Source organism: Rhea americana, unplaced genomic scaffold (genome assembly GCF_003343005.1).
Source record: "Rhea americana isolate MKP2758 unplaced genomic scaffold, rheAme1 scaffold_62, whole genome shotgun sequence".
Lineage (NCBI taxonomy): Eukaryota > Metazoa > Chordata > Aves > Rheiformes > Rheidae > Rhea > Rhea americana.
In genome coordinates this window covers 4571041-4595584 of record NW_028186779.1, presented here as the reverse complement: position 1 = coordinate 4595584, position 24544 = coordinate 4571041, and the positions used below count along the sequence as shown (strand labels likewise).

General features: G+C 38.7%; 1 protein-coding gene across 1 annotated transcript in view; it reads left to right on the top strand.

Annotated features, from left to right (window-relative positions):
- POU6F2 (POU class 6 homeobox 2) overlaps positions 1-24544 on the top strand; it is a 314269-nt gene that overhangs the window by 111864 nt on the left and 177861 nt on the right. The window contains exons 3-4 of the mRNA XM_085320198.1: positions 19846-19937; positions 20844-21072. Of these exons, the coding sequence (XP_085176324.1) occupies positions 19846-19937; positions 20844-21072 (321 nt within the window). The remainder of the gene's footprint in view (positions 1-19845; positions 19938-20843; positions 21073-24544) is intronic.

The window sequence follows — 24544 nt, the reverse complement described above, 5'->3', positions numbered from 1 at the left end:
CAGGGCCAAAACTGTACTTTAACTTAAAGGCATATGTTAAATCATCTAGATAGTCTCTTTTTTTGGACAAAATTGGAAGAGCCTGAAAAGTCTAAAAGCTGCTGAGCACTCAGAACCAGGACAAGCTCCCTGGGAGCGATATGTGTGTTGGCCAACATGGAGCTGAGCAACATGTCAACAAACAGCACGCCAGGGAAGACTGCAGCTCCGTCGGGAGTCTATTGGTTTGAGCATTGATTTGGACGCATATATTAGAATACGTAGAACTGCCCTGGATCTTATCTCCTGGCCTGCTGCCAGSTTCATTTCCAAGCTCAGTGCTTCGCACTCTGCCAGCCTGAGTAAGCTATGCCTTTGTGTGTCTGGATGTACCAGKTCTGCTTGCTGCTGGTGAAAAACATGCTGTTACCCTTGTGAAAAGGCAGACAAAGCCCCTCAGCACTGCTCTACTGTGCTATTTGAAGGCAAGCAATGTTCCATGAGAAGAGGAATTTTTGAATAAAGCTTGCATGGCCAAGCTTTTCTGTCCTCTGGAGTGAACATGTAAGAATCCAAAGCAGGTAGGGAAGCTTACAGAGGTGTTTCGACTGTATTACCATGTGCCTGTCCAAAGGTTGAAATGCAGGGCCTTCAGTTGCATTTGCTGTTCAAAGGCATTTCCAGTTATATCCTCCAGACCAGAATCTCACAGGATCAGGTTTTATGATCAGAATCATAAAAATGACTAGATCAATGTAGTGTGCTATCAGTGTAGGTCCCTGTGTGTGCTAGAACTGTTTACGTCAGTGGATGCCCAGAGATCAATCCCTTCTGCAGAAGTAGCCATTAACACCTTCAGTAGCACTGCTGCTAAAGCTACCTCACTGCGCCTTGACCCTGCTGTGCCCTCTGTCCTGGGCCCATGTGGTGAACCAGGTCAAGGAGCCCATCCTGCTGAAATGAACACTCCTGTTGCATTCTCCCTGATCCACCCAATATATCATTTCCCTGAGCTGGGTCACCACACAGGTGCATGAAAAGTGATGCAAGGACATCGTGTTGTAGCAGATGCAAGGCAGTATACACGTGTGGACTATATGCAGAAATATATGTCATTGCACCTTCACATTCTTTGTGAAGGACATGATGTTTAAGCATAAAAATATGCATGCAAAGGGGGTGTGGTTGTCACTTAATAGACTTGCACTAATTATACTGAAATTAAATGGACAAGTGTAGGCTCAAAAGGGAACATGAACAGATGCTGCTGCATGCCTTCGTGATCTAACACATGCCAGGACCAAATCTATAAACTCTCAGCAGAGCTGGTGGACAGTTTAACCTTTACAGGTTTCATCCCTTTTGGTCATCCATAGGAGCACTTCTCTCTTCAGCTGGACTATCTGAATGAGAGGGAGCAGGATTTCACCAATCTGATGTAAATTCAGGAACAAGTCTTTCACCTCCTGGTCTCGGCTCTTTCAGGAAAAACAAATCTTTGCTCAGAACTCCTTTGGTGGAAAAGTAGTTGCAGTTTTTTGCCTATTCTGTAATTATGCAGTAGTAATTACATACTATTTACACATGAAGCAGCTACACAAAATCCCTGCTATAATGTAAACYATAGTAAGGAAAAACATGGAAAGACTTCATGGGGCACCATCATTGCTAATGAACTGACTGACAGGGATAGAAATAAACACTTTGCTAATCATCCTGTTATTTGTAATAGAGGTTTTTGTCATAGTTATTTATAGTTTATTGGGCAGAAAGTAGTTCAGACCAGCATTGCTAAAGATAGCAAGGGAAATGTGCTTCTAYGCAGTCTGCCTTGGGTCTTTTGTGTGAATGGCCCTGAACAGCTTGCCARAGTGATGAGCTTTAGGGACAAAGTAGAGGGTTACCTGGTGACACGGCGGGGGGGGGAGGGACGGGCGACTAGTTGAAATGGCTATGAGTGTATATAAATGATAGGGAATACCAAAGAAATGGACTTGGGGGAAATTGGATGCAAAGTGGTTGTGAAAACTTTCGAGCCTAGGGGACGGTAAAAAGGCATAAGCATTTTGCACTACTGAAGTGCACTTAGTACCGTGATGATGGGGTCTAAGAAACTCTAAAGAATAGATTCTGTCCATCTAGGAGTATTTCTGCAATTTTGCCAGATGAGGGGGCAGAGTATGGAAAATTCATACCAGAAAAGTCACTTCAGTGTTTTCCCCAGTTCAGTGTTCACTGCTGTTGTCTAATCCATAGAGGATGGGAGCTTGATACAGGGAAAACTCTGGAGCTGGGCTGTTTAAAAAAGTCCTCATTATCTATAAAGACRAGGGTGTCACTTCCAACATGCTCCTAGGTGCATGCCTCTGTGGTAGCCATAGAGTRGAGAAGATTGTATGGGTCTATCTGATAAATGAATCTATTTCAAAACCTCTGACTGTAGTTTKCATCTAACTGTTCAGTTTGAGAATTCACTTCTTCTAACTTCTGTTAGCTCAGAGAAATTGGCCCCTAAGGTAAACTAAGTAGAAGAGATTTGCTAATAATGCTATCAGCTGCCATTATCACATGTCATTAGTATTTCATGTCGTTTATTAAAGGCAAATAATTCCTTGATATTTGCTGGCAATCCTTACAGTAGAAATGCCATGTTGCTTGGTAATGCAAAACCCGTAAAAGCTATAAAATGAGTTCAGCACAATAAATGAGACTTGAACCTATGAATTTACTCAAGGATGTAGGAAGTRGTTTTTAGCTTCTTTTTGTGGACTTGGGTCCAGAAAAAAACAAACTACTCTACTTAGTTTAATAAGATCATATGAATGTTTCCACACCTCCTCTGGTAAAAATTTAGGGGAATCACAATGTGAGAAAGGTTAAAAAGAACTGTGGCCTGCTAGATGCTTCTCTGTGCTTGTTATATTGAGGCCAGTAGAAACAATCCAGCTTGTGTGTATTTCTAGTGTGGTCTAAACCTTTTTTTTTTTTTGAAAAATAAGCAAACAAAAAAACTAGCAAACAAAAAACCCCACGTCTTCTAAACTCAGTGAAATTGTGCATGCTGTTCTGTCGTCTTTGCTGTTCCTCGGTGGTACAAGAGGACTAAGAACTGACTTAGCCTGGTTCTGGCATTGATCTTGGTATTTGGCACTTCTAGTCATGACCTTTTAGAGCTTCTGTGCATACCCCTTGCGAATGACCACAAACTAATGCAAATTAGGGAATCTCAGGGTTATTTAAATTTAAATACTGGTTTGGAATCAAGCTGTCTGTTGGATTACAGTGTAGAAATATGGTGGAAAACTCGCTTTGGTTCTTTGTAGAATGCAGTTTGGTCAGACCGAAAGATCTGGCCTCTCTCTTGAATCTTCTGTTTCCTTGAAATCACCAAATACRTTATTTGAAAATATATTAAAAGAATGACAGTAATGAAAACACTTTAGTTATCTGTATTATTCCCATCAATTGTGTAGAATTTAAATGGCAAAGCATTTTAAAACCTAAACTTTTCCTTTAAGGCACAGATTCTCATTTTTTCTGAGTATACTTTCTCTGCAAAGTCATAAACCCATAGAAGAATAGGATTTGTAGTGACTATAACCGGGCTCAGTACAATGTCATACAGCTGAAAATTGCCAGACAATTAAGCATTATTATTACAATTAAGGATTTCAAGAATGGGGCAAGGAGAGAAAGCTGTCTTTGGATGYATTTTTGCCATGACTTTCAGCCCTGCTCACAGGAGATAAAATGAGATGACATTGGGAAGAAAACTGCCTCAGCAGAGCTCAAACTTTTTGTCGTTTTGAGTGCTTAGCAGCTGCTCCACTARAGTGAGATTGATCCATTTCTAGGCAATGGTCATTGTATATAGCTTCATRCAGAAAATGCAATGCTTTTCTTTTAAGTTGTCCTTTCTGATGGATGTTATTATGTTGAATCTTACTGCATTATATTATAGTTCTGAAATACTAAGATATTTATGTTTTTGGTAAGTACAGTATAAGACTATGAATATGATACAGTATAAGACTATGAATATGATACAGTATTTGAAAATATTTATCTTTGAGGAGGAGAAAAATATCCTTGGAAGATGAGCTTCTCCTAGTAGGGCAAAATTTTACTCTCCATTCTAGCATGAGAGGGAGAAGCGTGTGGAGCCTCCAGTCTCAAAGCATCCTCTGGTGTCTTTTAGGGCTTATATTATTAAAGCAACAACATTRGTGGCAAGATCTGTCATCTCTCTACTCTCTTCTCCTGTCCTGTTCACATTTTAATGCAAAATATTTCTACTCAGAGTACAAAGACATGCTCTGAAAATAGTGAGTTTAAAAGTTGTCTTACATTCTGCCATTTGAGGGTTTCTTGTTTTCTTTTTTTTTTTTTCCGAACATCATTTTAATCGGGTTCCTGATTGAGAGAGAAATATCTTTTCAGCAGCCACCCTGCCATTTAGAAAAACCTAAGTAATTAACCCCACACATTTTTATCATTCTCAAAATCACTGTTTCAGGGATTTTGTCCAAAGATCCTCATAAAAGAGGAGGAAAACTACACAGAAGAGGAGGAGGCTGAGCAGGAAAGGAGAGCCCTGGAATGTAAATGGAGCCTGAGACTGATTCATTCTGAGAAGAGTGTTAGGCCATAAATTATCAGTGGTTTGTATAGTCTAGTCAACTACTAGACTACTATGCTCTATCATATAGTYATCCATAACGCACACCTAGCAGAACCAGAAGGTAACAGTGTTGTATCAAATGGTGGTAAGAACTGTACCCCAGTATTTAAAGACATCAGAACCAAATACTTTCTCTGTCATTTTATTTGAGTTTTAGGCAAAACCTGTTTAACTTGGCATAAGCCTTTCTTCTTTTGGCAGCAGTGGGCTTCAGAKCAATGCTATGTGAAAAGTCTCACTGGTATTAAGTGTAGCCAGCACTACAAGAGTGGAAGAATGCAGCCCTAGTGAAAAGCCTCCAAGGAGAACGCATGGATCACTAGAGTAGTGCTTCTGTCCCCTGATATCTACAGAATTTCTTAAGAATCACAGGAAATCTTYGAAATTAGGTGATTAAGAAACCATAAACCATCAAGGTGTTTTGTATAAGAGGTACAATTTTCTCTGTGACACTCAAGAATCATTAGTGCAGGAGAGAAAGAGTTCAGAATATTAAATTTGCATTTCACACCCATATTCCTTTAGTCTTATACCYGTGTAACTTTAAATAAAGCATGGGTGCAGATTCTTGCCTCCCTCTTTAGAACTGTATGTTTCAAAGGAAATGAATGAAGGTTAGGCTACTGCTCTTTTTACTTAGGTATGAAACACAAATATTCTCTTTATTTCTTCTTTATTTCTTCTGACTGAAACACTTTTTTTTTTCTACCTACTGAACTATGTCCAACAGAGTGGAGGAACCTGAAGTTCTGTTATGAAATTAACTCCTTCCCCAAGGATCGTACAGAGAGGCACACTCAGCATAGTGCTGTATGCTGTTTTGCTCAGCAAAATGTAGGCCCTGCTTCTGAGATGTGCAATGCAGAGGTCGCTAGGAGGGGATGGAGACTGATTAGAGTCATGGCCCATGTGTTGTCTCTGCCTTAGGTGGTGACACTGGCCTAGTATTTCAGGGAGGTACCACTAGAAACACTGCTGCAGAAGGATCAACYCTCTGCTCAAAATCAGGAGGATGGAGGGGAGTTGGGGGGCAAGCTGCCCAATGATCTCTTCTATCATGTTGCTCCCCATCAGCCCCTAAGTCCACAGCCTGTGCCTGAGGATAGCTGATGCTTGTGCTGTTCACCAAGGTTCTCATCTGCCATTTTGGGTGGTGCAGTGGAGCCCTGCATCCTTCTCCCACATTGCCTGCCTGTATCACAGAGGGGCCGAATTGCCAGTAGTGCTGCTGCTGGTTTGGCGTGTCGGATRTGTACGCTGTCATGTAACCTAATGTTTAAGGTCTCAGACTTTGTCTTCTGCCTTACTGGAAAACAGCAAGCTTGTAGCTTAATACCACAATCCGTCTCAGTTACTATATGTCATAAAATGAACTTCTGGGAAAGTAGGTAACTTCCTGCAAGGAATCTTCATACTGTTTGCAGGAGATCACTTCTCTGTGTTGRTTATGTACGTGCTCTGTGCGGCTGCCAGGGCCAGGTTCTTCAGTTCTAAACCATGTAAAGTATAAGGTAACCTTTCAATTCTTGTGAAGCCTTGCAAAGACTTGCAACTTCTTTCAGACCTGGTGGTGGTATCACACACTCAGTCTTATGCACAGAGGCTTCATAGCCTAGGAGCATAAAGGAACATCACTGATGCTCACACTCATGTGATTTCAGTGGGTCTTACAAGAGCGCAGTTACTTACTAAGACCTGTGCRGTACCAAGCCACGTACAGCTTACTGCCACATGCTGCTCTTTTGCACTGGGGACAGTGAAAGCAGAAGTGCAGATCTCTCCTTCAAATGAAACTCCCAAAGGAATCTCGAACTGCATCATCTTTTCAGGAACTTGCTCTATAGAGATACTCTGTATCTGATTGTTGTCAAAGCTCTGCCTGTTTCTTTGGTTTGCATTAACAAAGCATATGGATGTGTTGCTGTTCTCTGCTGTTTKGAGCAACCCTGTCCGTAATAGTTCTCCAAAAGGAATGGACTTGGAGGATGCTATTTTACAGCTTCTACAGGAATGAGCCATTGGCTGCTGGAGCCATGCAGAAAAGGCTTGTGTCTGTCCCTCAAGCCGTGCTACATAGTAATTTTATACGAAAGTCAAATGCAAGGTTAGGATGTATTTCAGCAGTGAACCAAGAGAAGAGCATCAGAAAAGGAAAATTTTCATCAATAACAGATCATGCGTTCATCCAGCTAAGGAGGGAGAAGGAGGAAGATATTGTATCTATAAGTCTAAGTAAGCCCGTGGGTGCGTATTAAGGGCTTAACTCAATTTGAAAAATGCTGCCCAAATTTGTGGCTACTGTGAGTAAAGTGTTTCTAAACCTCAGATGAGCCATTATATTTATCTAGCATGACATCTGTTAAAATATTTTTGAATGGAGAGCCTGTATAGAGCATACATAATAAGATAGCTTTTGTGAACATTTGTATTCCTGATAGGCAAGAATGGCTCATTTGGCACCATCCCAATTTTACCCTGTTTAGGCGATGTGCTAGATCCCAGATGAAAATCCACAAGAAAATGTAATTAGTGGAATAAAATTTAGTGCATATGCCTCAAGGCTAGTTTTTACATTKCAGTGGCTTGGCCGTTAATTTTTCTTCTTCTTCTTCTAAGTACTGAAAACAAGAGATGATCAAGTTAAGGACCTAATCACATCACAAAATCAAGTATTACTTTCTAGTGCTCCCCAATCCATTTTTTAACAATATTTTTAAAGGGACCAATCCTCTTTTCATTAAGAAAATAGAACAACTAGGTTTATAAGCTTTGACCTTGGATCGTGATCTGGCGGGACCAAGCTTATGGAAATACTCCCACTGAAATAAAATGGTCAACTTTTTTGAGTAAAGATTTGTAGGATCTGGCTTGTGGTTGACCAATTTTCAGGCCAAAGCAAATTTTACAGCCAGGTTATAAACATCTGAGAAATAGGGAGTATAATGGAAATGCTGACACAACCTTAACCATAGAGGCATAAGCAGCACAGTGTTACAATCTGGCAGTGCTGTTTTGACAGCAGTTATGAGATAATGCAATACAGGCCTGGAGCACTTTTAGCTAAATGTATCAATATGAACCTAATTTACTTAGACCTTCATGTAGTCATTCACATTAAAAATCTCTAGCACTCTAATATATAGATCAAGACATTTTCTTCRTTACTCACTTATGTCAAACAGGTGTGTGTTAAAGTACACAATAAATAGGCAGAGTATTAAATTGCTGAGGTGGTATTTCTTAAGACTTTTCTTCAGATCACCGTTTACTAAACAATATCGTAAGAGCCATATATCCTTCGGAGTGTTAATACGTAACCAGAACAAACAGAGGACATAGGAAAGGTGGAGAAAAGTTAGATATATAAGCAAGAAAAAGTGAGTTATTGATTTTATTGACTGGTCTGTTAACTTCTGACATTGCAATAAAGCCTTATTTATTTGTATACAGAAGACTCAATTACATAGATACATATCATTTTAACAACTGGGTTATTTACAGGAGAATTGCAGCTTCATAAATAATATAGACCGGAATTTCTCAAGCTGATGTTTATCCATTGTTACCTTTYAGGGAGTTATGGTGTCCACAGATATTCTTCAGAGGAAAGTCATTAGAATAACAGTAAGTGAAAACAATGATACCRTAGGAGTGCACATGCTAAATACACTAACGTACACAGGTGATGTGTTTCAGACTGAAATAAAACCTATTGCATCTCATGCATTGCATATTCTATATATGCATTTCATATTCTATATAGAGCTGTCTTGTGAATAAGAATGTCAATTGTATATATATGATTATGTTAAAGGACTGGATTTACTCTGGAAACTCTTTTAAATACCATTTCAGCTGAGAAGTCCTTAAGTATGGACATAAGCACTTTTTTGTTTTATTTTAGTTTGTTTTAATCTAGATTGAGTTTTGAACCTAGACATCTGTTGCTGAGGTTAAATTGCRTAGTGTGTTATTAACTATGTATTATCTATATGTCAGTGCTTTGCTGAAGAACCTTCAGCTAAGAGTAAATATGAAAGAAATTAATTAACAGATCCTGCAGAACAGTGAAGCAAGCAAGCTGGGTAACTGTTAATGAAGTGACTGATTGTGACCAGAATCTCACTTGGGACTACAGATTYGGTAGTTACCGAGGTTATTTCCTCCTAGCAGTCCTTCAGAAGCCAGTATGCCCCGTGACATTACGGATGAGGCAARGTGAGGAGGGCAGAAGCCTTTTGTACCAATCTGAGGATGCAGGGAAGACATGAAGAACCTCTGTGTCAAAGATGACARAAGGTTGCCCTGGGGAGCTGAGTGCAGATCCCTCCAGCATGGAGAAAGGACGACCCTGGAGCCCCTAGGTACGGGCTCTGCACCGGGGCTACAGGTAGTGTCAGATGATGAGAGGTCTGTGACTTGAGGAAGCAGCATGCTGGCAATATCTGCCAATGTAACCACTCTAATTTACATGCTGCTGTGGTCCAGTACTTCTCTGAGCCCAGGGATCCTAACAGTGCTCTTTGCCTGGGAGGTTAAAAGAGCTGGTGAAGGGCTCACAGGAATTCTGTGTTGTTTGGGAACTGAGCCTAAATTTTGCTTTTGCCAGATTAGTGCCCATCCTCTCTGGTATTTCCTCCCTTTATGGCAGCCATCATTAGTTGGTGGCAGAAAAGGATCGTAGCAGTGTTTGCTATTTCAAACCAATCCTGCGTGTCCTTTTCCTGTCCTCAAAGTCGGGGAAAGTAAAGATACAGAGAYGGTGACAGAGATCACTTCTGTATTGCAGGCCAGGTGTACTGAGCCATGTGTAGGCTGCCAAGGGATCTGACCTGTAGCAAAGGTGGACCCAGGGTCCTCTCTGTGGCCAGACACGAGCCAGCTGCTGCCCAGATGTGCAACCTGTCTGTGTTAGTGACGTTGCGCGTCTCAGCTCAAGGTAGCCTGTGCAGAGCACTGTGTGAACACAGCTGCGTGGCTTCCCTAGCWGGACTGGCTTATGTCTCAACACCTGGGACTATGGACAAAGGAGTTTGGGTCTATTTGTATGTATACCTGTACAYATCATCTTATTATATACCTCTGCACATCATCTTACTTTCTGTAAATATAGCCRGACTCTTCTAAAGGGTTACATGGTTCACAATCAGATATACAGAATTAGTAATATAGAATTAGAAAAAGTATTTTCTTTAGAAGTATTTTTACTTTTTGCCCAGCTACAAATTATGTTTAGTAGGCACGTACGCATACTCTGAGATCTGACATAATCCTAAAAATAAATAATATGACAAATRGAAGCTGATGCTGGTTTTGTGCTGTTGTGTAATGGGGTTAGAATAATGACAGGACAATAATATAATAGAATTCTGCAAAGCCCTCACTCTACTTGACTTTAAGTGGAAGTAAAATCTTAGAAATGAGAGGACAATAAAATAATGCTTTGTAAAAAGGATAAAAGAATAATGTTACCTAAGTCTATTAGTGACATAACACACTATGAATGCACTTAAATTAATAGCATCTTTTACCAGTAGATATTTTTCAATTACTGTAATGTTGAAAATATAAACAGAACAATAATATAAAAATGAAAGGTATGTAAGAAACTAATTTGTTTAAAAATGTGCRTCTTTATATAGAGAGGCATACATACATACATGAATGCAAGCATTTTAATGGATTACAAGCAGTTTGTATATTCCATATAATTTAACCCTGTTGAGAAGTATCACAGTGCCCTCTCTCATTCTTTGAAGCAAGTTGCCACTTGGTATTTTGGCAAAGCTAAGTCTGTGGCTGCTTTTTCTTGCTTATTTGCTTCCTGCACAACATGTTGTTACAAAGAGGTCCTGCCATGACAAGGTGTTACTAACCAGGAGATACTTCATGCATTATGCCTGTCCTCGGTTAYGTGCTTTGGTACATGCAAAACTTTTTAACCCTACACTGTGCTGTACTCTTAAACTCTTCCGAGAGAACTAATCCAACACATATGAAATCCAGTGGGAGTTTGACTGACATGAAGAGAAGATCAACGTATTACAGGAACAATGTCCAGATGTTTGTAAACCACTTGGTTCTTTATTTCCCCACAGATCTGTTTTAGTGTGTGAGAGGACCATTTTGGTGGCTGGAGACTGTTTTCGTGTCATTGTCTAATAGCTGCTCAGATTTGGGAGAGATGCAAGATGGTACAGCAACTACTCATTCTACTTCATATTTTTTTTTTTTTTTTTTTTTTTTTTTTTTTTTTTTTTTTTTTTTTTTTTTTTTTTTTTTTTTTTTTTTACTTTTAGCTTTTGGTACATTGAGGAAGGAAGGAATGGAAGAGGGGAACCAAGAGCCCTTGTTGTTGCATGTGACATGCTTTAACCTTGCTTTCACTACAGTCAGGCTTGGCATAGCTTTCAAGACATGACCTGCAGACTGAATATTATTTAAAAACAGATAAATATGAAGTGTTTTGGAAACTCCTAGTCACTACAGTTGAATTTGGACAATAATAAAGAGGYAGTAGTTAATTCAGTTCAAGATTTACACACTCTGGAGGCATGCATACTATGGGTTTCTGCAGCTCCCAGCCAACTCTTTCATTTGAAATAATGGCTCACCCTGCTGAGCCACTTCATGAGAACCTTCTGCAGCTATCAAACAGTACAGGCTGCTTTGGAAGGGGGAGGGCTGTTGAATTTTTGTAGCTAGGAATTTGTAGGTACATGTGCAGCTAAATAGGTTTATAATGTAGACTTACCAGTTCTCCGATTTAGTCTGATCTAGGAGCGTTTTCTGCTGCATACAGAGTTGCTGCTGCTGTTAAAGTTTCCCTCCTGGATCTCTACTGGACTCCTACAGTATGCCTCTCTGTGGGATGGCTCTTTCAAGAGTCTTGGTAAATCTGAACAGCTGAACAACCTGTAATGAGACACTTGATGGAGCTGCCCCACAGGGCTGTGTAAAGACCACAGCAGAGAGTGTGAAATTGTTAAAGACCCTGCAGGGATGAAACCAGACAGTGGACTCCATAGCAAGAGGATAAACCACTGTCACTTGACCRCTCTCCCAGGTCAGAACACTCCAGTAGGAGTTTACATATATTGTGGGTGTCTTTTGCTGAACACTGGCTCTCTTGAAGTTGCAAGTGTCAGGTGTTTTTATTGGGTTTAAATGACATAGTCTCCTTAATTTGGATATTCCCCACTCACTGAAGCGAATGATATGAACCCCTAAACAGTTTCTGGGGCACTAGGTTTGTTTTATGCTCATGCCCTCCCTCCCCAATAGTTTTTGTTTTCCACACCCAGGAAGGAGTCAAAGCTTCAGTGAGTTAACCTTCTGTCGTTAGATCACATTAGCCACCTTCCTGTGTACTACCCTTTGTAAGCAAGTCTATCATTGTAACCTATAAAACCAAAATATATCAGCCATGCTCCCCTTTTTTCCTAYGTAAAAGCCTTTCTTTTTGCACATTATGGACTGTCACATGCACTGTCTGACTTTCAGTAGCCTTTAATGCCAGCAGCCAARCCTTGATATGTCCATTGTGCAAAGTTCCCCAGGCAAACGGCAATGCGCATCCTTATAGGACACCATCACAGCGTACATCTGGGGGGGCAGGGTACAGGAATCTGACTGGGAAGGAAAGTATGAAGAAGCAGGGCTTTTGGTGGAAAGCTTGCCTTCTGTCCTGTCCAAAATGAAAACACATGCATAGATAGCTATAAACATCAAAAAGAAATGATAGTTAATTGTAGAAAGATGGCAAACYGTAGCAGTTGTTCCAAAATAGATGTTCTTTAATGTGCTTACTCTTTGGCATTTAGTAAGCTTGGAAAAGCTGGAAAGAAAGGAAGTTTAATTTACAGAAACCTCCTGCCCTTCTTAGCTGGGGATCAGCTGCCCAACATGAAATAATAATGCATTCAACTGTCCATCTTCTGGTAAGTAACCTTTATCAGCATTGCATTCACCAGCAGTAACAGCAAACAGTGAGTATGAAATGTTGTATGAATTCAGGGAAAACTGATAGGGTCTTTGTGACCTTAATATGATTATATTTGTGCTAATGCATACAGTATAAAAGAAACCAGAATTCTCAATATGAAGGGTCCAATTCATAAAAAATGTATGTACCATTAACAAGGGATTTTTATGCACTGTACTTAGGGGGATGAGGAAAAGTAGAATGAGTCTATTTTGAATAAAGAACATACTTTTGCAATTATATCCTTTCACCTTTTCTGTGATAGTGACACTTTTCTCACATKAAATATCTGAAGTGGAAGAATATTCATATAGGCACCAATAGGAATTTTTTTTAAGTTTAAGAAAAAGGAGAAAGACAAAAGAAGATGAGACAATGGAAGAGGAGCAAAAGGAGAGAAGTGAAAAAAAGTAGAGAAGAAGATTTAAGGCAGTTTGGAGAGCTGTATTTTTGCATTGTCTGTGATTTTGTGCCTTTGTATAGTAGTTCTTTCTACTTCAGTAAGGAAGTAGACATAGATGATGGTTGCCCATGAGATGTTCTCTGTAGCATGAATCACTGTAATAACCTAATTCTCATTATAAGAAAAGTGATGGAGTTTTAATGTTATCAGTCTGGATTCAGAAAGATGCAGGTGTGTAAATAAGAGCCAAACTGTGTGTGTGTGAGTAATGAGCACAGTGATTTCCCCTACTGTATGTGTCCTGCTGGAGATGATCCTTTAGGAGAAAACACCTCCAGGGACCAAACAAAGGCAAGATTTTGTGCACTGCTGGCAAACTGGTTTTTGAGCTCTGCAGTGATTTTGGTAGCTTTGCTGTAGCAACTGTGCAACAGTTTCATGTAAGTATAAAATTTTCAGGCTTCACTGAAATCCTGAATGCTACAGTCAGTATGGCAACTTTGTGCTATTCATTTTGACAGCTAATTCTATCCACTTTATATGCAGAATTTTTAGCTTTTCTATTCAATCTACCATATTGACTTATATGATTATATGTCAATATGGTAGATCAATTGTATGTTTCCTTATCACACCTGACATTTTTAGAAGTATATTAGGAGGGTTTTGTACATGGACAGGGAAAGATTAAGAATGAGAATTTAAGATATGTAAATTGAGACAATGGAGACAATTTGGCATTACAGAAGATAAGCACAGTACTTGGAATCTTTACTAAAACAGTTGGCAGCAAAATAATTAACAATATCAATAGTTGTAACATTTTTAGGTTTCAGAGTTAACAGGTGTTGGTGSCAAATCCTCATTGGCCCAGATAGTTCCTGTTCTTATGGTCTGCTTTGCAAAGCTGAAATTGCTTCCTAAAAATGAAAGCCTAGAATCTGAAGCAGAGATCTTCAGGAAAAGGTGATTTGCTTAGCCATCTGTGGGAAAACCTGATGTGCGGGAAGGTTGATACAGTCCAGATGAATGAATTGTATGCCACATCTTAGTCATGCTTATTACTGGCACTGGAAGAAGACAGCTATCTGGCTACTAAATTAAATATGAGAACTCTAGGCTTGAATGCATAACTTCCAGTGGATGATTCATTATTCTCATTTAATTTCTGTGCTTGATATTTCCTTACTGAAGTAACAGCAATATCTGCTGTCATAACTATAGGATGATACCAGTGTAAAGTGAATTCAGTATTCAGCATAAAATCTCAGTTTTCTCTCCTGCAAATATTGTAAAATTAGGACATGTTTGTGAAACACTGTATAGCAATCTGATTAGTCAGAATTTATGATGAGGTGATTTGTAAAGGCTTCCTACTTATGTGTCCAACCTCTAGGGTAGCAGGAAAATGAAGCAGTGAAATTAAGAGCCACAGTATGGTGCTGTGTGGCAGTAAGGGGGTTGTTTGGAGACAATGTTACATTTTTTCATTATCAGCTGCATCTTTTTCAGCTATTAAATTTTGTATGCATGACTGCTCCTGGTATAATTGCTGACAGTTAAGRGTCTATTTAATGAAGAACTGAGTTCATATTTAATCAGTGGTGATGGACTTTCACATACAGTCAATCTCTTTGCTTTCTTTTAAGAAGTTATCTTTTTCTTCCTGATAATAGTGCTTATGATCTAACTATGTCTATATTATATGCTCAACCAGTGATTTTATTGGTTTTAAAAATCTAAGACCRTTCTTCTCATAGGCAGTACTTTCGCTTTCGTGAGTTCATTCTTAAAACTGTATCTTTAATGTGAGTTGGCTCAAAGAGGAAGAAAAAATTCTAGTCTTGATTTCTTATTGTTACAGTTACAGAAAGATAAATACAACTAATATAATGGATCACACTGTAGAACTGAATCTAAGCATTTCGATATGAGCTGTTGCTTGAAATCCTAGCTTATTCTATTTATATTGATTCATTTATAATATTTGCTTAAAAGAGTGTTTCAAAAAGATTTGGTTCTTCCTTTGGTTAGCAAAAAAATAGTATTATTGTAGTTAGTTGCATTATTAAGTTTGATCCTGCTTGTTTTTCAAAGCTTTGAGTGCTAAAGAGAGACGGCCCAGTATCTCACTGGTTCTGATACAAACCTGAGACTCATTAAYGTCGAATTCATTTCTTGAAGACCATGAAGAAGTTACGTATGTCTGGATCATCTGCTGAGGCCTGCTCCATGCTGCAGTTCAAGACTGGCACAGCCTTGTGCTCAGGTTCAAAGTCCATCTCACCCTGACATGTCCGCTTTGAGCGAGCTTTTGGAGCTGAGTTTGGGAGGAGGCACCGGTGTATGTTGCCCGTTGGAGAAGGCGCAGACAAGCATCTGTGTAGGAAGCAAGAGGTCCAGGACAGAGCTGGATGTATATGGTTAACATAYGCTGTTATGCATATCCTGCAATGATTTTCAGTAAGGTCACAGTTGCCCATGAGCTGCAAGTCCCCTGCAAGAGTCAGTAATCATGTGTGGCAAGAACCACTGGGACGGGCAGTGTGTCTGTGCACGAGTTGCTTGTGTTTTGACCCYCACTCTCATGAGCAGTGTTTCTATAGGTAAAGAGATACAGGTGCCTACATCAGGCTGATTAGAAGATTTGGATCTCAGTCCCTCTGTTAGTTGCTCKCCTGCAGAGCGGGGCTCTGTGGGGTACAGATATAGAAGGGAATTAGCTGTCATATTGCTGAAAGCATGTAGATACCAAAATGAACGAAACTGTGGAAAGCCTGTTTATAATTAGTGCATTTATAATCGTAATTCACATGAGATTAGGAAGCCTTGGGATGTGATTTTTTTTCGTCCCTTACCCCTCTTGTAGTTTTYGAATTTTTCAAACCCATACTGTTAAGCAAGATTTTTTGCTCATATTTTTGGATGGGGATTTTTTTTTCTTGAAAGGGGAGAAGAAGGTGGTTACCTTTGTTTTACTTTTTTTTTTTAATAATATTATAGGAGGATTATTTTACAATGTTTACAGCGCTCTTTGATTTTTTATTGTGTCATGCCCTCCCAGCCCCTTGACGGGATGAGAAGTGAATGTATGTATTATATAATTTATAATTAATTTATGGTAAATCACATATGATGAATGCTACTTATTAAATATTAAAGTCTTGTCTACAGTCGTCGCTGTACCACGGCAGTAGCACTCCTGTCTGTTCATTCGGTACTACTGAGCAAGCTTTTTGACTTAGGCTGTGGTGGCAGCACTCACTTACAGGGAAAGTCTTGGCTCCGTGCCTGGGGAAAAGGTGCTGAAGAGAGAGGTTTACTTCTGTTTTCAGAGTAGGTGTCCCATAACTGCCATTCTCCCAGCCCCAAAAGAACCAGGAATCACAGCTATAAGGTGAGCACAGTCTCGCCAGAGCACGCTTGAAGGTGGAGGAGGTGCTGCCGGTACCTCCTCAGCTTTGCAGAGATTGCTGAGTCCTGTTTCCTTACCGTGATAGCCGTAGCTGATAGAAAGCTCTACAGCGCTGGAAGATAGGCTAACAGGAGGTAATAACCTGAATCTGCACAAGTGGAAAATTGAGGCTGGGTTTTGACAGCCCATTTTTTCTGTGTAAGGAATGGAATTTAGGCAATGGAATAATTTATCTGCAAAGGTCATTCCAGCATCTGGAACTAATGAGCTCCCAAATAAAGGTGGTATAACTGAGGGAGAAAAAATGTAGGGGATCATGCACTGCCAGTTTAGGAGAATGGTCTTAGTGAAAGCTTTTTCCAAATTAGTGCCAACGAGCACGTGAATCAGAAACAGCACATGTAACATCGAGTGGTCTCAACTTTTTGGATCTTCCAAACTCAGGAGAATCCACTCAGTTGACTTGATTAGGTAGAAAAGGGAAAGTGGTGTTCTGCCACTGTTTTGTGCTGTACTTTGGCTTCCTGGGAGCTTTGACCTGCACTTTTCGCTAAAGATAGCATACAGCAAGGAACATATGCTGTGACTGTGTGTGATGCAGTAGAACTTAATGCTGAAATTTGTGCTTCATTGTATTTACTGCCAGCTCAGCAGGCAATCTGCAGATTTTCCTCCAAGTTTTGAAAAAATCTTGGTGCCTGAGTGGTTGTTACAGCAGGTAGATTAGAAGGGAGCTAATACCCTTTGTAAGTGCATGAGAAAAATAGATGTGGGCATGAGAGAAAATGTGAGAATTTGATTCTGAGCGTACAGCATGCATAATTTCATATAGGGTGCCGTGTAAGACCACACTTATATGTGAAACTGTGTGCTCTTTTACTAAAACGCCTGTGTCACATAGAAAGTGAGCTGGAGGAAGCAGGCATTCAAGCACTGGAATAGAAAGATGTATCATCTTCAATCAGTGACCATATGAAAGGAATGTAATCCTAAGTGGTTCCAATTAGTACGATGCAAAAAGAAAAGAATGTAATTAATTTTAGTTTAATAGGCCTGCATAACCTGCCTGTACAACATAGAGCTTGTGAGATGAAATACTGCAAAATCCTTAGGGTACAGATAACAGAAAACAGTGGTTCTTAGGATAGCTTGTACCATGAAAAAATGTTAAAGCACAAGCATATTTCTTTGAGGCTTCTTATTTATTTGCTGAAAGATCAAGCTATATTAACTGCAGGAAGATTAAATTCTAGTAAAGTGTTTCACTCCTGTTTTTCACTTCACTCAAACCTTTCATAGGACAATTTAATAATGTGACAGATTGTTAGGAGCTTGTTTTAATGTTAACTAAATCACATACTAAGAAAAAATTCTCAGCCCTTAAAATTACATTTAAAAATTATTTTAGAAGATTTGATCTTAATGGGGACTGATATATTTATTGGTATTGAATCTTTATTCTAATATCACTGTATACACATGGCTGTGATAAGAAGATTTTTAAAAATACCATAGTGAAATGTGGAAATTACCTAAGGTAAAATTGTGTAATCCAATGGTCCAGTAACGTAGGACCATATTTTATAAAGGAGGAAATCATACTGAAGAAAACCTTGGTTTGGTCTGTTTGATGGCAGCAATCCTGCTAGGATCGTAAGGCATTTGAAAGAAATAGCTTTCACTGAATCTTGGCTCCCTAGTTACATTTCTTGCTTTTCAGGTATCTCAGATGAGTAAATCAAACACAAAAAATGTAGCGACTGGGTCTCACATGTTATTAGGCAATTGTTGGAGTCCTCACCAATTATAATAGGTCATCTTATTCTCTTTATTAAATGACAGTAGTCAATAAAATGCCAAACATTTTGACAGAATTCACTTTATAAAATGTCAGCAAGTCTGTATGTTTTATTAGTTTCAAATCAATTTAGAAATTTCAATAGAACRTTTGTAAGCATTCCCAGAGCAATGTCCATTTCTGACTCTGAGAGCACACAAAAATATTACAAATTAATCAGATTTTCAGATTTCTGCATAATAGCTCTGCACATTTATTGTTTAATCCCATTCTAAAATGCTGTTATGATTGACACTTTGCTGTAGAGATTGAAGTCAATTGAATAATCTGTAGCAGTCAATTTTATTTGTACCTTAATGTGCTGAAGTATTTTTTTTCACATTTCCATTATTTATAAGTCTGTCCCCTTGGAGAATATATAGAAGAATTTGTTTTAAATGAGCTGATAATATCCTCTTTAAAATTTATAAGTATGACAGAATCATATCCTTTTACCCTAGCACACCAAGGCATGCCAATAAACTGATTCTGAATTGTCTTGCACTTGCTATTCATAGGACAAACATTGGAAAAGAGGATCTTGTTAAGGTTTACTTAGAATTGAGTTTCAACTATGCAACAGAARAAAAATAACAAACTAACGGAGCAAAAGCTCTCATGCTAACCAGAAAACCTGAAGTTGTAGCCAGAATTTTCCTTTTGAAAGACTGCAGTACTCTTGTGGGTACTTTTGATGCTTGCTGTCATTCTTTCAGCTTCAAAGGTAAATGTGGGCCTGATCTTGCCATCAGTGTTGAAAAAGTTTGTGAATCAATGAGTCCTTCCCCAGGAGGGGCTGGAGGATCTGGTTGTAGGTTTGAAAACAACTTGGTACTTTATTGCACTTGATAGGACATCTTTCCTTTTCTTTTTAAAATCTATTTTGCAGACTTCAGCAAAATCCAGTGGGGCTGGATTATATTCTGCACTTAGCAAGTCATTAGTGCCAGCAAATAGTTCATATTGAGCATCTCAATAAACACTGAAAAGCCTTGGTTTTGCAGAATTTTGCTATTCTCATATACAATTTAGAAGACAAAGAGAGTAGCTGTCACTTGGAGGAATATTTATTTTCTGTTTTCATAGTGCCTTTTATTGTGCCTAGTGCAGCCCTTCTTGCCTCAGTAAATGGCATAAGACTTTATTAAGACACAAAGGAGTTGTGACTTGATTGTTTTTCAGATAATTTTTACTTTCAGAGATTAGAATGGCTGATGCTCACCTAAGCATAAAAAATGCAGTTCCCACACACGCGGAGTGCTCATGTACTGTATGTAAATTGATGTATAATGCAGCCCACATTAGGTGGGTTGATGATAGCTTCAGTTTCACTGCTGTCAGATTTTTGTATCTCCTTGAATGAGTTGGCTGGTCTGAATGAATGTTAGCATAATTTATGCAGCTGATAAGTGATTTGAGTGCTTGAGTTATTGATAAAGCACTTTAGCATATCATTTTCAGCTTGATGTTATGTGACATCACTGTAGAAAGTAATGTGCCAGTCCCCAGGCTTGATATTAAGGTAGTTTTTCTCTCTGAATCCTAGAGGCCAGAGGAAACGCGGTGCTGTCTGATACGAGCACAGTTGACCAACACCAACCCAGTCAGTCCCATCCTGCCTTCCCTGTTGGGCCCCAGGTCAGTATCTTTCCTTTATGCTAATTGAAACATACCATTTGATGAAATGTAAATTATCATGAATGATCATCATTTATCTGTGTAATACAGAAAATGTGATTCTAAGGTGTTCGGCTGCATTTTGGTGTTACAAAAAGGTAGTATCCATGTATCATGTATATGTTTTAAAAGGCATTTRCTTAGGAAGATTAGCTTTTTCTGTGTTTTTCTAAAATAAAGTATAAGCCATTTGGCATATTTAGGAGGTTAAATTATATGAACTTCTTATATGTTTAAAGTTAGTGCAATTTTAATGTGGCCTTATTGGCTCTGACAATTTTGCATGTCACATATAGCTCCTGCATTAGTAAAAGCATTTCATTATCTTTTATGTCAGGTTATTTATTTTCTTTGCAGCAAAATGGGGAGATAATAGTACGGCTCTGCATAAAGTTTTAAAAGTAARCATCACCATACTTCAAGAAGATACTTAATGTTCTAACTGACTTCATAGTACAGTCTGCATACAGTCCCTATAGCTTCTGGCAGTTGTCACTATAGTGTTTTTAATTCTTACCAATATACAACTGGGAAAATTTGGGAAATCTTGCAGGAATTCATAGGTTGGCTTGAATTAGGCTTTCTTGTGTTGATAAAATATCTGTGGTGCATGTGTAATGAATTGTCCACTCTAGATTCAACTGRAATTGCTCCCATGCTACATGATGATTAGGCTTACAACTTTGGTATATCAAATTTGTCAAAGCATTTTGTGCTGGTGAAAATGTATACCATGAGGTACTGGAAACAGTGCATGGTAATTGCATGTCTATACTGCACCACTAAAGGATCGCAAGCAGAAGACGTATAAACGTGTAATTTTGAGCAAAGCACAGTAAAATAGGCTTATTTTCTGTTCCATTGCAGCCATTACTGACAGCCCAGCAGTTAGCCTCAGCGGTAGCAGGGGTGATGCCAGGAGGCACTCCAGCCCTCAATCAGCCCATCCTTATTCCTTTCAACATGGCTGGACAGCTGGGTGGCCAACAAGGACTGGTCCTAACTCTACCTACAGCTAATCTCACCAACATCCAAGGGCTGGTAGCAGCAGCTGCAGCAGGAGGCATTATGACTTTGCCATTGCAAAATCTACAAGGTAAGTTGTGTTTAGCATTTTTGTAAAAGATTCTGCTGTTTGTTTGTTTTGCTTGCAGGTGCGTGATCTCTTTGTCCTGTGTAATGTTCTTCCTAATACTTATTGAAAATTAATACTTGGATTGCTCTTGAATACTCATGAGATACATAAAGGGTATTTGCATTATTATAAAAAGGCATCAGGGGCTGGTTTTTACATTCTACAGGTCAGTACTGTAAGGTACTTGAATGGTTCGTTAGTCTTTTCAGTATCAGTGATCAATGTTCCCTACTCACAGTTCACTTTAAAATTTCAAATGGCAGCATGAAGTAAAAGTCAGGTATTCTGTTTAACCATTGCTGATTAGGGTATATTGAATGAATAGAAGCAACTGAAAACACAGCGGTACATCAAAGTCACTTTTTAAAAACCTTTTTTATAAAATCAGAATTTCCTCAGATAGTTACTATTAATGCATTCTCATTCCTCATGTGTGAGGCCATAAAGTTCTGCTGTTCACTGGATCCTCTGAGGATGGTCCAAGTCATTGGAGGAATTGCATGACTCCAAAACTAAGCAAAAAGTTAATCTGTGTATCCTCCTCATTGTACCATGTCTGCAACCAGTCTGCATTAAGATACGCGTTGTATTCTGCTTATGGTCTAAAATGAGGCTGAAACATAGTACTGTGAGATACCATATACCCATATACCTGTTTTTCCCTAGTATTCTGTGCTGTTTAATCACTATATCTAACACAGTTAGAAACAGTACTCAATCCAAACACRTGATATAAAATACAAATACATTTATTTACTACTACAAATAAGGTTGCTGCTGAACTGAATTGAACCAAATATAGCAAGATAAGTATTAGCAAAAATCTCACAATAGAGCTGCAAGAACAGCTTTAATAGAGGTATGGTAAGACACAACTATCCAGTGTGAAAGTAGTGGCAGTATGGGGAAGAGTATCAAAATACAGCTTCAGTTCTTTCAATTTTTTGTATTATTCGTTCTTTATTTCTTGCTGACATAAATGGTAAGAAAAGTTTTCCACATACAAAAAGGGAGTTTTATTAAAAGAATGCTTGCACTGCACCCTAAGTACTTTTTAGGTGATTAACTCTGGTTGCTTATGATGACTTAATGGATTGTTTGAAGCACCATATCCTACAGGTTGTGAAACAGAGAAAAGAGAGACAGCTAATGTGTAGAACAAACTCCCTACAAAGCACATGCATAGTACTGTTACCTGTTGGAGCAGTTACTTGCCTTTACCTTGTGCATGTTTTAAAGTTTAATGTCAACAGACCTCTCTTATCATAGTTGTAAATGGTTTTCACTTTAATGTTTAAAATAATGTCTCTTTCATACCATTAAGCTGCACCGAAGAACCTGTCATTCATAAATCATAGATGAAAAAGACACACTAATGCACAAATTTTGCTTGTTTAAAATTTGAGAGTGCATGTAAAGTAGGGATCTGGAGATTAAAAAAATAATGCAGGAACAGGAGCGGGTAAAAGCAGATATAACAAAGTGAAAGGGAAGTGCCTTTTTAGCGTAGGTGGGTGATGAAATCTTAATGAGGAAACAGGCATTATAAAAACGTATCTTTCCACTCTGGAGTGTTCCAGGTTATGGTTGCTGTGTATGTAGTATTATAAATAAACATAAACTTGTACAGCTCTTACGTCATTAATTCACCCTGCGTTGCAAAGCTGGAGAGTAGGGATTAAGCCAGGCAACCTTTGCTCTTTAGTTTAGCCATGGGTATATAATTCTTGGCTAAAAGGTGCAACTCCACTGCCAAATAAATTTTGCAAGCAATGACCTGATCAGTTGAAAAGTCTTCCTCTATAATTCTTACTTGTTCATAAAAGTATAGGATCAAATAGGGTCACCAGGTGCAGTTCCCCTTCTGTGTAGGCAATCATGTCATCCTTAAAATAACTGAAAGGAAAAGGATCCATGAATTCAGGTAGCTGCTTCTGTACCCTCTGACCATGTGCCTCACACACTTTGTATTTACACTTACAATATCCAAATGAAGGAGGAAATCCCATTGCCCACTTCAGTTGGAAGTGGAACTTACAGGCAAAGAAATGAAGTTACTTTGTCAAGGTAGCACTTAAGAGCCCTGAAACATGCATCTGCTTTTGTTGCTTCCTATACAGTCTGTTACTCTATGCATGTGTAAATGAAAGTAAGAGTCAGATGAGGATGCAGTGTTTCTAGAGAACATCTTGCTATGTGGAATCATTGATTTCTTTGAACATGATTGACCTCTGCTCATAGGATCATCATAGAGTGTGTGTTTTATAACCAGCATATTTTTACAGTATACTCATAGAAGCCTTTGCATCAACACAGTTTTGGTAATCCATGCCCTTTGGGAGAAATCAAACTGGATTCATCAACTTCCAGCTCGCATAAACCTCACCATACTATGGCCAGTCTAAATGACTGGGGGACATGTTTGCATGCTGTTTTGTAATCTATCTTCTGTACTCTCGTTGTTGTCACTTCTACTGTCCCTGAATTCCCAGAGCAGTCAAGCATAGATGTCCAGTGCTTCTGTGAGCTGGGTCTTTTCTAGTTTTGTTCTTCTCTCATCATTAGACTTCTAAACCTCTTTATCCCAAACTACTGGGTAAGTCAAAAGACACCCTGAAGACTTCCTGAATAATGTAGTGATTCAGAAAAGTTCTGATCCAATAGAATACTTGAACTCCTACTAAGAATACTTGAACTCCTACTAAATGTTGAACAAGGGAGTGATACAACCAAATTTAATGTGATTCATGTAGCTGCTTAACAATGGTTTTCTTCTTGGAGACTTTCAGATCTGGTTCAGTGTCATGAGATCTCAGGGTGATTGGAGAAAACACTGAAGAATCTTCCTTGTGGCAAGAAATTAAGCATTCACTGATAAGAATCATAGTGGAGATGTATTCAGTATTTGAAAAGAGAAGACAAAAAAATTCCTTTAAAAATTCAAGACACTGGTAAAATTGAGAGATTAATGATATGGAAATTTCTTGCATGGTATAACTTATACAGTGAAATTACCTATTCTTCAGTTGGCAGTTACCTATAAATAAGATTTTTTTTCACATTTATTTATGTTAAATTGTTCAGTTGCTATATAGTCTTGATCCACCACTAAGTCAGTAGGAGTTTTGTTGCTGTAAGTGAAGATAGGTTTAGATTGCAAGCTTCTTTGGAAACTATTTTTCTTGATATATGTTTGATTATTCTCTGTTCATTACACTATGTCGTTTGTCACACACACAGCTATACCATTTCTGTTCCCTGAGCAAATATGTCAAATGCTTGTGAACACAAGGAAGATGAATGTGTAAATTCTCCCAGGGAATACTAGTACAAAAATACATTTTCACTGACACATATTAAGTAAATTTAATATGTACAGGAAGCGTTCAAAGAGTAAAATTTACAAAGATGCTAGGGCCTTGTGGCAGAATAG